The sequence below is a fragment of the Hyalella azteca genome, unplaced genomic scaffold (assembly GCF_000764305.2).
Source record: "Hyalella azteca isolate HAZT.00-mixed unplaced genomic scaffold, Hazt_2.0.2 contig16900, whole genome shotgun sequence".
Lineage (NCBI taxonomy): Eukaryota > Metazoa > Arthropoda > Malacostraca > Amphipoda > Hyalellidae > Hyalella > Hyalella azteca.
Genome location: NW_025946706.1, coordinates 194,438 through 207,920, shown reverse-complemented (window position 1 = coordinate 207,920; position 13,483 = coordinate 194,438). Strand labels below are relative to the sequence as shown.

Below are 13,483 nucleotides of genomic sequence, written 5' to 3'. Positions count from 1 at the left end.
GTGAAACATTTAATGAGAGCCGTTTCAATTCATCTGGAACGCGCTTTAAGTTGATACATTTGGTGTCCTCATGTTGGCGTTTTGGGGCTAACGATCCCACGGACTCCGAGTATTTTAGCACCTGTAAGACTAATACATGTTATTATCCATTATGTTTTGCAAATTGGAAAGTAACTCTACTGCATCCTACGATTTAGCGAAGCCTTAGGACTACAATCGGGCATTATGTGTTAAAAGATGAATAAATTGATCATCAACTAATGTCTTTCCAGGACGAAAATGTGTTCATACTTGCGACGATGGCATTTTTACCGTCGTGATTTGGTTTATGGACTCTCTGAATAAAACGACTTTTATTAAAGTCTCAATGCAGCTGTAAACTTCTTGCTTGACAAACACCTCGAAAGTAAAGGCTGCTATGAGCGGGGCTGTCGCTGCATCGTATCGCGACCCGCATGGTCTCGTCGAGAGCGGAGAGGAGCCGCCGGGCTTGGAGAGTCTCTCTCTCGACTTCGGCCCCTACGAAAAAGTGCATCGTTGGACCTGCATGCCCGAATGTGACGAGTTTGTGGGGGCGCGACGCAGCAAGCATACGGTCGTCGCATACAAGGAAGCCGTGTACGTCTTTGGTGGCGATAATGGCAAGTGGATGCTCAATGACTTGCTGCGTTTTGATGTCCGGGAGAAGTCTTGGGGACGCGCCTTCTCAACCGGATATCCGCCCGCTCCGAGGTTGGAATTTGTTGGGAGAACCCATCAAAAAAGCGAGAGTTTTAAAAGAAGCTATGGATTTAATTGTGTTTTTTGACCACTTTTGTCTTTAAAAAAGTTTAAAATGCAGCCCTTGATCAATAATCATTATTTCATCACTGATGACTATTAGTTCAGTGTAATCCTAACTGTATGTATAAATTAAATATATTAAGTCGAGTTAAGGAGCATATTTGGTTCCTATGCTCAGTTAGAAGTAGAACATCAATTCTAACTCTTGTACATGAGTATGTTGATGTGTGCCAGGTATCACCACTCCGCTGTGGTGTACGGCTCCAGCATGTTCGTGTTCGGAGGCTTCACGGGCGACATTCACAGCAACAGCAACTTGCGTAACCAGAACGATCTCTACGAGTACCGTTTCCAGACTGGCCAATGGAGTCAATGGCGCTACCTTGCAGGGCACCCCAACTCTGAGGGTGTTAGGTGAGGTCGCATGTGCTCATGGTTGACATAAGAATTATCTATTGTTTCCATGGCTTCGAGAAATTGAGACCATAGGCCATATGCTGTTCTTCATTATTGTGGTGTATGATCGAGATATTTCCATTCATTATCTGATTATGTAGTTATGGTTTATAGCCGTCGCTCATATTGTCATGTTCCGTCTTCACAATAATTAAATGGATTTTTTTTACTTATATTATTTGTCGCTGTTTTTTCGATAGCGCCCCAGTGCCGCGCTCAGCTCACGGCGCCGCTGTATATGACGGCAAACTCTGGATTTTCGCGGGCTACGATGGGAACTTCCGCTTGAACGATCTATGGGCCATTCCACTTAATGTGAGCATTATAAAGCTACTTCTTCTAGTATGTTATGTTTAGTTTGTAGCGGCGTTTAGTTATGTCTCATTCTCATGACCATTCCATTCTCGAAGCGATTTGCAATTATCGCTTCGAAAACTTGTCACTTGCGATGTACTTTCGTTTCGTATCGTTTGCTGAAGTCTGTGTTATTGAATAAACTTTTCCTTGTATCAGGATTCATTTTTTCATAGAGGTGTATAACTCAATCAGGAGTTATGGAGCTATTCTCATCACCGTCTCCTCCAATGCGTTTTCAATCTGAATTTTTAATTGATAGGCTTAATGAATAATTCACTTGACAGGACGCATTTGATTTACCAATGAATTAATTTTTCCTTGTACGACCACTACAAATTGCCAATTAAAGTTATTATGAGCAATTAAAGCGATTAAAGTTATTATATTAAATAAAGTTATTATACTTTAATCGCGACGAAAGCGATTAAAGTTATTATGAGGCCTACTAAAGTATTGTGATAATTTCAGGGAGAGCCCCGCGTGTGGGAAGAAATGCCCCAAACCGGCGAGGTGCCTCCAACGTGTTGCAACTTCCCCGTGGCCGTGGCACGGGATCGTATGTACGTCTTCAGCGGCATGAGCGGCGCTAAAATCACCAATTCTCTCTACTACTTCACATTCACTGATAAATGGTGGGTGTGAACTTGTCTTGTTGCTCACTTCATGCTCGTTATTAGTCAAACAAAACGCAAAAAGTGATGGACACCCGTGCTACAACTTCACCATTCAAATACAAATTCAAATTAAATACACGATCCTCAGTAACGCGGGTACACCGACTGAACTATTCATGCTACTTCAAAACCTCGGTTATCACCACTTCTACTTATAGTTTGGGTCCGATAATCTTCAGTATTCATTTGCTTGTAAATTAGTATCCAAATGTCTTTACTTAACTGGTGATTACTGTTTCGTCGCTTTACCCTACTAGCTTCTTGTAGTACATCTGAGGTCATTTTTTGTGTGTGATATTATTCAATTAGTTAGATACATAATTATATTTACTATCACTCCGTGTACTAATCATGTACACGAATAATGAGTAAATGAGCATACTAATCATGCACTAATGAGTAAAGTAGACTCCTATTTCTTTTTTGGCGACCTAACTGATTACATGTGAGCAAGTTATTCTTTTGTGCAGCTGGACGCGGATCTGCACGGAGCAAGTGATATGCAGTGCGCCTCCTCCGCCCCAGCGGCGCTATGGCCACACCATGGTCGCCTTCAACCGACACCTCTACGTCTATGGTGGAGCTGCTGACTCAACCCTACCCAACGACCTACACTGGTTCGAAATAATTATTATTCACTGCAGTTTTAAAATTATCTAATTTTTCAAATTAGATTCAACTCTCTTCGAGATAGTAATCGGTTAGTTACCGAAATTAAAAACTACTAAATCTACATACCTGAAATTGTTACACTAGGCACTATGGATCTTTTTTTCATTGTCTCAAACTCTTCTCATTCAGAGCGTATTTCAGAGATAGTCAACGAGAGGTGTTAAAAAGAAGGAGAAACATGAAGGCTTCTTTCTTCCAGTTTTGACTTGGACAGTCAGACATGGAGCGTGGTACAGCCATCCTCCGACAGCGCGGTGCCCAGCGGTCGCCTCTTCCACGCTGCTGCCGTCGTAGGCGACGCAATGTACGTCTTCGGTGGGACGGTCGACCTCAACGTGCGCAGCGGCCACATGTACAGGTTCCAAGTACGGAACTCAATTGCCGACTCTCATTAATTTGTCAGGCTTTAAAACCCTCTTTTGTCACTCCAGCAAACTTAACTTAAAAATATGTTAATGTACCGTGTTTTTTTTATTAGATTTTGTATCCGCGCAAGTTATAGACGGAAGAAAACCTTCAAAATTTGGCATATTCATAAAGCAAATGTACGCTTATCATGATTCATACAAATATCGATTTTAGGTTTAAATTGTGGTCATAAAAACAATAAATTTGTAATAAATTTGAGTCATATAAGTTAATACAAAATTTAACAAATTCGACATATCTCCTTGCCAAATAATAACTTACGTATTTTATTTTTGTTGCCACTGATATTTATGTGGGATGTAGGAGCTGCAAGTGTTGCAGTTCTCAGAGTCCTTAGTGTACGCTGTATGTGTTGTGAGCAGCCCTAAAAGAATTCATGCTGTATGTCTATGTGTTGTGAGCAGTCCTAAAAGAATCCATGGTGTATGTTGTATTGTTATGAGCTTTCCTAAAAGAATTAATCGTGTATGCTATATGTGTTGTGAACAGTCCTAAAGGAATTCATGGTGTATGTTGTATGTGCTGTTGGCAGTTCTCAAAGTACCCGAAGTGTACGCTGCATGACGACTACCAGCGTCTGCTGACCACAGCGCAGCTCGCTGACGTTCACTTCTTGGTATCAGACGTGGATCCTTCACCAGGCCAGAGGCTCGAGAGTTTGGCAACGCCCACTCATGGTTGGTGCTCTTTAAATTTGATGATACGTTGTTTACCATTTATAATTCAGGAAGTTTGTTAGTTATCCAAAAGTTTATAATGTATAATGGCTTGTTCCATTTGTTCACAGTAAGCATTGTAAAGAAATAAACTTTCAACTTCCAAAAGTTGAGCAAATGTGAAAGCAATTAGTTTAGGAGAAAAACAATAAATGCTCAACTTCCACATAGAAGGACTGTTTAATTAAAATTTCCGATAAGTACCGTAATGCAAATAAATAGTGTTCTTATTTATTTAATTTTTGTACGTGATCTTTATTAAAGAAGTATATTTATCAAGTTTTTTTTTGCTTTAATTGATAGGAAATAATATTTTTGAACAGAAGGCGACGAGACCGTCGTCAAAGCGCACGCCGTGTTCGTGGCAGCTCGCTCGCCTGTGCTCCGGGAGAAGATACAGCTGGCCATGAGAGAACGAACTGCGGCTCAGGAGCGACTAGGAGTAAGCAGACCAATGTATTGCAACGTTATGTGTAACAACAGTGTAACTTGCCCCGAAATATAATTGAAAATATTTCAATGATAGTCAATGATTGATGAAGTAATGAAGGGATAGAACAGGAGAAATTGATCAGAAGTTGAATTGGTTTCTGACGGCATCTCTCGTTCGGCGCATTTTCGTATTACGATTTACAGACTTTATAGTGTTATCAAGTTTTATCCTGCGATTATCTGTTGTGTTTCTTATCTGCTTTGAAAGGAACAAAAAGAAACTATATTTGAAAACTTCATTCCGAATTCCAAAACTGTCAACCAACGAACGAGTTAAAGACTTTTGAATATTGACTCTCAGGGTGCTAACTGTCTCATTCACTTCATCCAGAACGATGTGCCGACCCCAACACTGGATTCGAAAAATCCCTTGATCGTGCGTTTACCAGGAGCGAGAGCTGACGCCTTCAAGGTTGTACTTCGCTACATATATACTGACCGCATAGAGCCGCAACTGGAGCTCTCAGGTGGCGAGACAGGTGAGTTGATGCCTTAACATATTCTACTTGGAATACATTTTCGGGAACAAGTGTGGCTCAGACTATAGCCAAGATGTGCGCATAGACTTTATTATATTATTGAAGGAAGAAATTTCAACATTCTTACTTCTTAGGGGCGCACAAGACGTCAGCTGATACCAAAGTATTGCTCATCATGCGCGTGTACCGGCTCGCACTGCAGGTGCGTTCACATTTTATTTCGATCCGGATAATATGTGGATAAATATATTTATTAATAAAGCTAAGTTTTAAGTACCTAAATTTTCGATAGAGTAGGTAATGAGGTAAATTGACGATATCCATTACTGAGCTTGGCAACACCCTCTAACCTCGATCGCATATTTCTGACAGAACGCATCATGAGCTAAATTCTGCAATTTAGGTTTACAAGAGAATACAGTGCAGATGAATTATACAAGAAATTCTTTCAATATGTTAGTAATTTTTGTTCATCTAGTTAATCATTCCTTTAGAGGAAGGCTCTTTTTGAAATATGTACACTCAATATTCGGATTATAATCATGAACACTTCACTGCAGTGGTGCCTGCGGGGCCTAGAACAGCTGTGTATGCAGTTCATGGGCAACAGAATCAACGAGCGCAATGTTCTCCACGTGCTTTGTGACGCTCACACTACCTCCCTCACGCCCATCAAGGAGTTCTGCTTGAAGGTACGTTTTGTGTGTATTGTATTGTATTTGTGATGGACGCACATAGTACCACCTGATTAATTATTTAATCTTTTCTAAACGTGTTTTCAGTGCATTTATTGCGCCCGTCAACAGAAATACAGTGGGGGGAAATAAATATTCGTACACTTGAAAAATCGTATTTTATTGTATGTAAGTACACAAACTTAACAGGAAAAGTGATTTAAATTATGTATAGAGACGCATCAACAAACATTGAGAATCTTAAGGTGGTGTGCCAAGAAGAATGGTATAAAATACCAGTCAGCATCTGCAAATCATTGGTCGAGACGTATAGAAATAGACTGGTGACTGTTTAGCTGAATAAAGGGTATTCAACCAAGTATTAAATTAAAATAATGCGGATTTATTGTTTTGTACGAATACTTTTTTCACCCGGAAAGTGAACATGTTGCATTGTTTTTTGTTGCATTGAGATTTAATTTCTTTTGATAGTATTTTTGAATACTATGCGTCTCTATACATAATTTAAATCATTTTTCCTGTTAAGTTTGTGTACTTACATACATTAAAACACGATTTTTCAAGTGTACGAATATTTATTTACCCCCACTGTATTTCATCCCCTGACAACTAAGTTAATGCTATGCAGTCATTCTGCTTTTGCTTAAGAAACTAAAAAGTAGTCCTTACATATTGAATGATAGTGAAAGTTTATGCTTCACTTTGTCCTTAACTGGCGCTGGGCCAAAAATCCAAGGCATCTAACGGCAGGGGTTTTAAACTGTTCTGTTTCATAATATTATTGTGTAACGAATATTACACACTATTTTGTTTCCGAGTATTGGACAATAATGGCACTACTAAAATATTTAAATCTAAAGCTGTGTGACGGTATATTGTCCTCATTTTTGCTTTGCGTCTGCGTTGCCTGCAGTACATCGTTAAAGATCTGAACTGGAGAGCAGTGGTGATGTCTCGTGAATTTGAAGAGCTCGAAAAGTCTCTCATGGTCGAGATCATTCGCCTCAAGCAGTCCCCGCCACCAGCCCAGCTCAGTGCCTCCCTTCGCCCACCCGACCCTCCGGCTGACCAGGGTGCCCCGGCCGCGGGTCTTTTCCTTTTTACAAATTATCATAGCTAATGTACTTATTATTTTGCCATATTACGCACATAATTCTCACGAGTGATGTTTTTTAATTGTCCCGAATTATGGAATAGTAAATTCAGATTAAGTTGTTTCTAATCAAATTGAACACCATTGTATCTGTTCTCTGATGTTTGATATATTTGCTTGAAGTAATTTTTCATCATCGAGTTCATTCTTTGAAACTTTCAGGTCAGCAAATGCCGCGTTGCCTGCAAGAAGACCTGCTGGCTGTGGCGGAGCGCCGCGTGTGCGCAGAATTTTGTGACGTGAGACTTCTAGTCGGCGACGTGGCCATTCCTGCTCATAAGGCCGTCTTGGCTGCACGATGTTCTTACTTCGAAGCCATGTTCCGCTCCTTCATGCCCTCAGATAATACCGTCAAGGTATCTTTCTAAATGGATCTCGTCAATATTTTCTAAGTTCTAATGGTTATGATTTTGCTCGATATGCTTCTGAAATCTCCAGCCGGGCGAATGCATCCGTTTGTCTTCACTTTTGAAATTGAATACAGATCAGCTTACTGTTACTTAGCGTTTTCTGATTCACAACTTGTAAACGAGCAGCTGGCGATAGGAGAGCTCGTGCCATCAGTGCAGTCCTGCGAATCGCTACTGCGCTACATCTATAGTGGTGCTACGGACATGCCTCCCGAGCACTCATTATACCTTTTCGCCGCGCCCTATTTCTATGGTTTTACTAACAGTCGACTTCAGGTATGTCAACCAGAAAACTGCTGAACGATGACTTTGCAAAGTGTTCATAATCGCACGATCTATGTTTGATCGAATCATTGCTCTAAATATTTTTTCAATAAATGCAAGTGATTGGCATTCAAAATTTTCCGAAAGTCCTTTGATTTTCTCTGTAACTTACATTCAGGCGTTCTGCAAGCAAAACTTGGAGATGAACGTCACGTGCGAAAACGTCATTCAAATCTTGGAGGCAGCAGACCGAATTCAAGCTCTCGACATGAAAAAATACGCGCTGAATTTGCTGGTTCATCACTACCCACGGGTAAGATTAATCGCTTCATTGACGTAACGGCGGTAGGAAATAACTAGGAGTCTCTTATTAAGCATAGATGCTAAAGCGATCTTCAGAATGGACGACTGGAGCTAGCAATCATACTAATAAACATTTGACTTTCCAGGTTTTCTCATCTGGTGGCTTACGATCGCTATCACGGGAATTGTTGCTTGATATTCTGGAAGCATTAGCGGTGCACCAAACTATTACATCGCATTCTCCTTTGTCCACGTCCCGCCACGATATGTCTGCATCACCTAACCTAACAACACACCAACTGGGCGGGGCAGCTAATGCGACGCCTCCTCAATCTGAACCCTAATCATCATCCGGAAGATCTATCCTTGAAGAGTGGGCACCTACTGATGCTGGTGATCCGATTGGTTATCGATGACTCAATTATTTGAATTATTTCGCTCGAACGCAAATGAATATTCCTTGACAGATGGCAATGGAACATGTGGTAGAATAGTTAAGTTCAAAGTAAAAATGGGTAATGTTGGTAATTACGTTGATTTAGACTGAAAATCAAGAGTTCTTGTTACTGCTGTAAAATAAAGGTTTACTAAGTAATGTTTTCATACCCTACATACACCATAAATATTCCATGAAAGGGCAAAATTGTTCAGCAACGCACTCTTTCATTCAGCGCAACATTGCTATTATTCATGAACAAATGTTTAAAGGATATTAAAAATGTTCTTATTTATTCATTTATTACGAATGAAGAGTTGCATCCACTCACGAGCACCTGAAGAGGGGAAAAAATTTTTCAAATTGTTACCGTCTTGCCATCGGAAAAAAAATTTTCAGAGATTTATTTCAATCTAATTATTCAGCAATACTTTTATTGCCACTATTATTCATCACTTGGATAGTTCTTACCAGGTTTACTTGGACCTCGCCCTCATCTTCCTGCGCTTCCGCTTCAGCCTCCGCATACGCTTCTTCCGCCACTGTTGGTGTTAGAAAAAATGTTGATTCTTTTCTCCAGGACATCTCTTTCTATTACAAATTCTATTTTCGCACCATAATCATGTCTACTAATTACGCTGTATGTTCCACTGTTCTATTTTCATCAGGTTTCTTTACATTTGTCACCTACGCTGCATTTACAACTTACCTTGGCTCTCATTGCGTTACCGGGGAGAACAAAGCTTGCAACCTGCAAAAAGGAAAATAAGAGGTTATGCACGTTTGGTACTTGTAGTTCTTCTAAACAAAAAAATATTGATCCGATTTCCACAAAAAAAAAACTATACATTAACTGACATGGTGTAGAAAAATCATTCCGGAATGTAAGCTAAAAGCTCCGGTTGAATCCTCTGAAGGGCAGTATGCACAAAACCAGTGATCGCAATATGACGTGAAGATAAGAACGAAGAGCGATAGGAGGGTGTTATGTATTAGCGCACTCACGCGTTTGATACTGCAACAGAAACTTTATTGGAGATATCCACCTAAAACGGTGTATTCTCGCGACCCACGAGTCAAATAAGCCTGCGTCATCAATCTTTTTCAACTGATGTCAATATCTAGATACAGCCGATGCATTGAAATACAGGTTTATTCTAAATAACAAGCCCAAATTATTCAATTCTTATCCGAGTATAAATTTATAATTCATACACAAATGGAAACTGAAGAAGTTACCATTTTTTCTTCAACCTATTCAGACGCGGAATTTGGTGTTTTGGCGTTTGACCAAGATCACCTGATCTCGCCCCCTTGTGACCATTTCTTGTGGTTGCTTCAAAAAAGCTGTTTGATCTGAACCCTGTTTGATCACTGCTCCTGTCCACTCGGCAAAGAAGATCTACTTTCTCGTGTGTCGAAATTTTGGCTACGGTTTGAACTTTAAAGGTTTGCCATGCAGCACACAGGGCACATACTCAAAATTTATAATTAAATAAAATAAAAACTTTGAATCTTTCTCCATTGGGGTATAAATCATGCATTTTGAATTCATACCTAAACAAATAGGTAGTTATTGAATTGGGTGCAGCATTTAAAATAACCCAGTATCCTTCACCAAGTTAGAACTTGTTTACTAGCAATTCAACCCGAGAATGTTCAACTTCTGGTAATGTTAATTTTTTTATTTAGTGCTTTGTATATATGATATACCTCCTACGCTTTAACAATTTCATTCTCACTGGGAAAGGCAATACAATGTACTTGGAAATTTCTTCTAATTGCAATTGATTTCCAGCGATTTACATCGTGAACATAGTACGGTTCTCAACTAGTTCTTGATCACACTCTACATCAAATGAGGAAAGTTAACAGTTGCCGTAACCCAGCAAAAGCTGATGGGTCAATGGTAGGGAGTAGGGGCAACCATGAGGAAATTTTCTTCTACAAGCTGTTTTGATATAAGAAGAACCAAGACCCCAAAAAAATGGAACTCAAGAATAAATTGCTTCATAGTGGAGTAATAGATTACATTCCACACATCCATCAAGAAATGTTCAATCTTTAAAGCAAAATGTCAGCAGCTATAACAAGACCTATCAATAACAGACATAGCACAATACAAGATGGAGTACTAATATAGCCAACAATGATCAAGAGCAAATTGACAAGTTAAACTAATATATGCATGTAAGGCAGATGTGACCACAAGTCCACACTAAGTCTTGTTTCAATTGTTGTAAATTGAATTGTCTGAACTTCAAAAAATAATAAACTCTCAAGACTCGGGAACACTACATCACCCATGTGACTTATAGTGTACAATATGCGGCTACCAAATTATTCATCTTTAGTTAAAAGAAATGTATATATCCAGCAACTATGTCAAAATTTTCAAAAACTTTTAATTAGAAACTTGTCACAGATGTGATCACTGGATATTAAAAGAAAATCAGACATTAGTGACGAACAATTGAGAAAATGTAAGAACTCAAATGTCAACTAAAGGCAGCAATCCATCATGGCCTGAGACGACTATGCACAAAACAAATATCAAGGATATCAAGAAAAATGAACATGGTAAAGCTCAAATTCATCTATATAACATGATAACATCTGTCTTGTATTTACTGGGACAAACTTTGTATTGTCACTGGTGTGGCACTGATGCTTTCAGACTAGTAAAAACCTCAGTTTTAAATAGAAAAACTATAACAGCAAGTGCAGCCTTTTGATCTATTCAATTACTTCAAGAAGAACTGCTCCAGCATGATTTCTTTGTACTTTCCAATCCACTCAAATAAACATTATGCAACCAATGCATTATAATACATCAACTGAGTAAGCAACTCCTTTCCCAATTTCCTAAAATAAACTAATAATTTTCCAGATATGCAATATGCTCAAGATTTTTCCACTTATGCAGGTTTATGAAGCACCATTGATCACCAGTTATCAGTTATCCCATTACTTCAATCAGCTATAGATACCTAAACAAATAATGGTCATACATGCACACAGCCAGACACCAGCTGCAGGATGCATCACTTCTTCTAATTGCTGAAAGTGCTGCTGAAGAATAAATTAACCCTGGACTGTGCGCACTTCAAGCAGCAAGTGAAGTTTCTACTTGTCCAAAACCACCACTAGCACTTATCCAACATTTCTATCTTCAGGACCCACATTTAAGATTTCCCCCTTTAAGTGTAGGTAGTGAATTGTCTTCTTTAGAGCAAACTATCAGCACTTTTTATTCAGCAGGCATCAACTACACAGCACTTGTTAGCAGGCTTCAATATAATATAAACAATACATTTGTAAAGACGTATAACTATTAACAATGGCTTTTGTTATTAATTAGTTATAAGAAACTTCTCATTTCAGTTGTAACTAGGCTAGGCCTAGTTGTGTAGTTTTAATTGTACTAGCAGCACATTAAGTGTAATATTTCTATCAGGGCTGAACTTGCTGAAGTGACTAAGTAGAAACTACCAGACCAATGTGGAATATCAGGTAGAATTGTCCAAAAATTACAGGGAAGAACAAATTTTTTTTAAATTAGACAAAAATATGCAAGTTCTGATTCAAAAATCCACCAGCTGACCAGCAAATTACCTAGTTTTCTGTTTAAAAACAAGAAAGCATACATTTGCTTGCAATGTGCAGGGTGGTTACAGTACTTCTGAGTACCAAGATTGGCACAGGTTTAATCCCAGCTCTGTGTGCTAAGTTCTGGTAAGAATCGGCAAGGAGGCCAGGTGGTTAAGCAAAGCAGAATTGAAGCAGTGAGTCACGAGTTTGAGACTTGCCGCGAAATGCTGTGAATGTTCTGCGATGTAAAGAATCGGGGACAGGCCTACCGCCTACGGCCTAATAAACGCTGAAACTGCTATTATGATCTTTAAAAATTATTTACCGATTGGAATAAATTTAAACCAGCAATTTTCAGATATATCTCAATATTCCATTTACTAGGCCGAGGGCCAAAAGGCAACTCATGGTCATTTGTCATGTCATCAACAGTACTGTACAAGACTTTACTCTAGTACAGAGTAGAGTAGGATAATTTAGATTGCAAAAACAGAGGCAAACGAAGGACAAGGCGACAAGCTTCACTCTAATTTCTTAAGAGTTAAGACTCGAGTTGACATGACATTCATTTCAAAACAAATACAAAAAATGCACAAAGAAATATTGTGTGGTAGCATTTCCAGCATTCATTCATGACGCATATAATATATTAAATTTAGATCAATAGAATTGAAGAGATAGCTACCTAAAAAGTGAACAGGCTACATTATTTGAAACTTGCTTAGGTATCCGTATACGTTATGATAGAATCCGTAATCGTGATGAGAGGATAATTAGGTACATATTCCTTAATTCAACTTCCTTAAAAAAATCATTGCGTTGCATGAAACAAAGTTTATATAAACGGATCCTACACGGGCGATAAGTTTCCCATTCCGCGTCCGAATTATATTATTAAAGAGACTTGCGGAATATAATAACATTAACTGACAAATTACGGTAATTTCTGCCACTCATTAGCACGAGAATGAGACGAACGTCAAGGCTCAAGCCCTCAGGCAACAGCACCTAAGTCGTCAGAACAATGACACAGGATTGAACAACCGTGAAACGCAACACACAGCACCAAAACGGTATATGTTTTACTCATAGAACATCAGAAATAACAGCTGGCAGAACTTTAAGAGTTGCAACAAACAAATCAACACTTACCAGCCACGAGCAAATAAGTTCTTGATGGGACGCCGACTCTCAATGTGATCTCAGAATCTAGAATACGCAACGAGAGAAATTTAAGATGTTGCCATCCAAACTTGTAGGAAATTTTCTGTCTGATAAATCTACTGTGGCGAAAATTTTGAATTTTGGGAATTAAATGATTAAGCAATTTAATAACTACTACTATGCAAAACACTAGAATAATGAAAAAAGTAGAATAAACAATAAATCTGCAATAGATAGGACTTATTTTGCTGATTTAATTTATTTGAGAGGCATTATTCCGAAAATATATAATTAAAATTTATTTTCTTGAGTTTGGCTTTACTTCGGAATTTTAAATATTTGGTGAGAGAAGAAAATTTTATATGTTAAGTGAATGAGATTTGTTTCGTTGTAAGAATATTTAATTCTA

General features: G+C 38.7%; 1 protein-coding gene and 1 long non-coding RNA gene across 3 annotated transcripts; one reads left to right on the top strand and one right to left on the bottom strand.

The window, feature by feature from the left end:
• The first annotated feature begins 240 nt into the window (after nucleotides 1-240).
• LOC108671974 (leucine-zipper-like transcriptional regulator 1) lies at nucleotides 241-8,474 on the top strand. 2 transcript variants are annotated; one of them, XM_018159580.2, is made up of 16 exons: nucleotides 241-732; nucleotides 1,018-1,197; nucleotides 1,440-1,554; nucleotides 2,065-2,228; nucleotides 2,741-2,887; nucleotides 3,142-3,307; nucleotides 3,904-4,048; nucleotides 4,411-4,529; nucleotides 4,911-5,058; nucleotides 5,193-5,260; nucleotides 5,619-5,750; nucleotides 6,667-6,826; nucleotides 7,069-7,262; nucleotides 7,443-7,592; nucleotides 7,759-7,893; nucleotides 8,030-8,474. In XM_018159580.2, exons 1-16 carry the CDS (start codon nucleotides 419-421, stop codon nucleotides 8,225-8,227), a joined length of 2,535 nt encoding a protein of 844 aa, XP_018015069.1. In that variant the 5' UTR covers nucleotides 241-418; the 3' UTR covers nucleotides 8,228-8,474. The 2 variants fall into 2 exon arrangements, with proteins under 2 accessions (XP_018015069.1, XP_018015068.1); XM_018159579.2 differs by having other exon boundaries at nucleotides 6,667-6,841.
• Nucleotides 8,475-8,604: 130 nt separating this feature from the next.
• Nucleotides 8,605-13,144, bottom strand: LOC108671975. Its single transcript, XR_001930861.2, has 4 exons — nucleotides 13,063-13,144; nucleotides 9,029-9,070; nucleotides 8,791-8,861; nucleotides 8,605-8,656 (listed from the first exon to the last, which is right to left on the bottom strand). It is a non-coding gene; the product is annotated as an uncharacterized LOC108671975 (long non-coding RNA).
• Between the last annotated feature and the right edge of the window lie 339 nt (nucleotides 13,145-13,483).

Bases quoted from the DNA above. Each gene is read 5' to 3' on its own strand.
- LOC108671974 (XM_018159579.2), top strand. From the start codon at position 419: ATGAGCGGGGCTGTCGCTGCATCGTATCGCGACCCGCATGGTCTCGTC. The intron at 1,198-1,439 runs GTGAGGTCGCAT...TTTTTTCGATAG, and splicing joins CCCAACTCTGAGGGTGTTAG to CGCCCCAGTGCCGCGCTCAG. The intron at 6,842-7,068 runs GTCTTTTCCTTT...TGAAACTTTCAG, and splicing joins CCAGGGTGCCCCGGCCGCGG to GTCAGCAAATGCCGCGTTGC.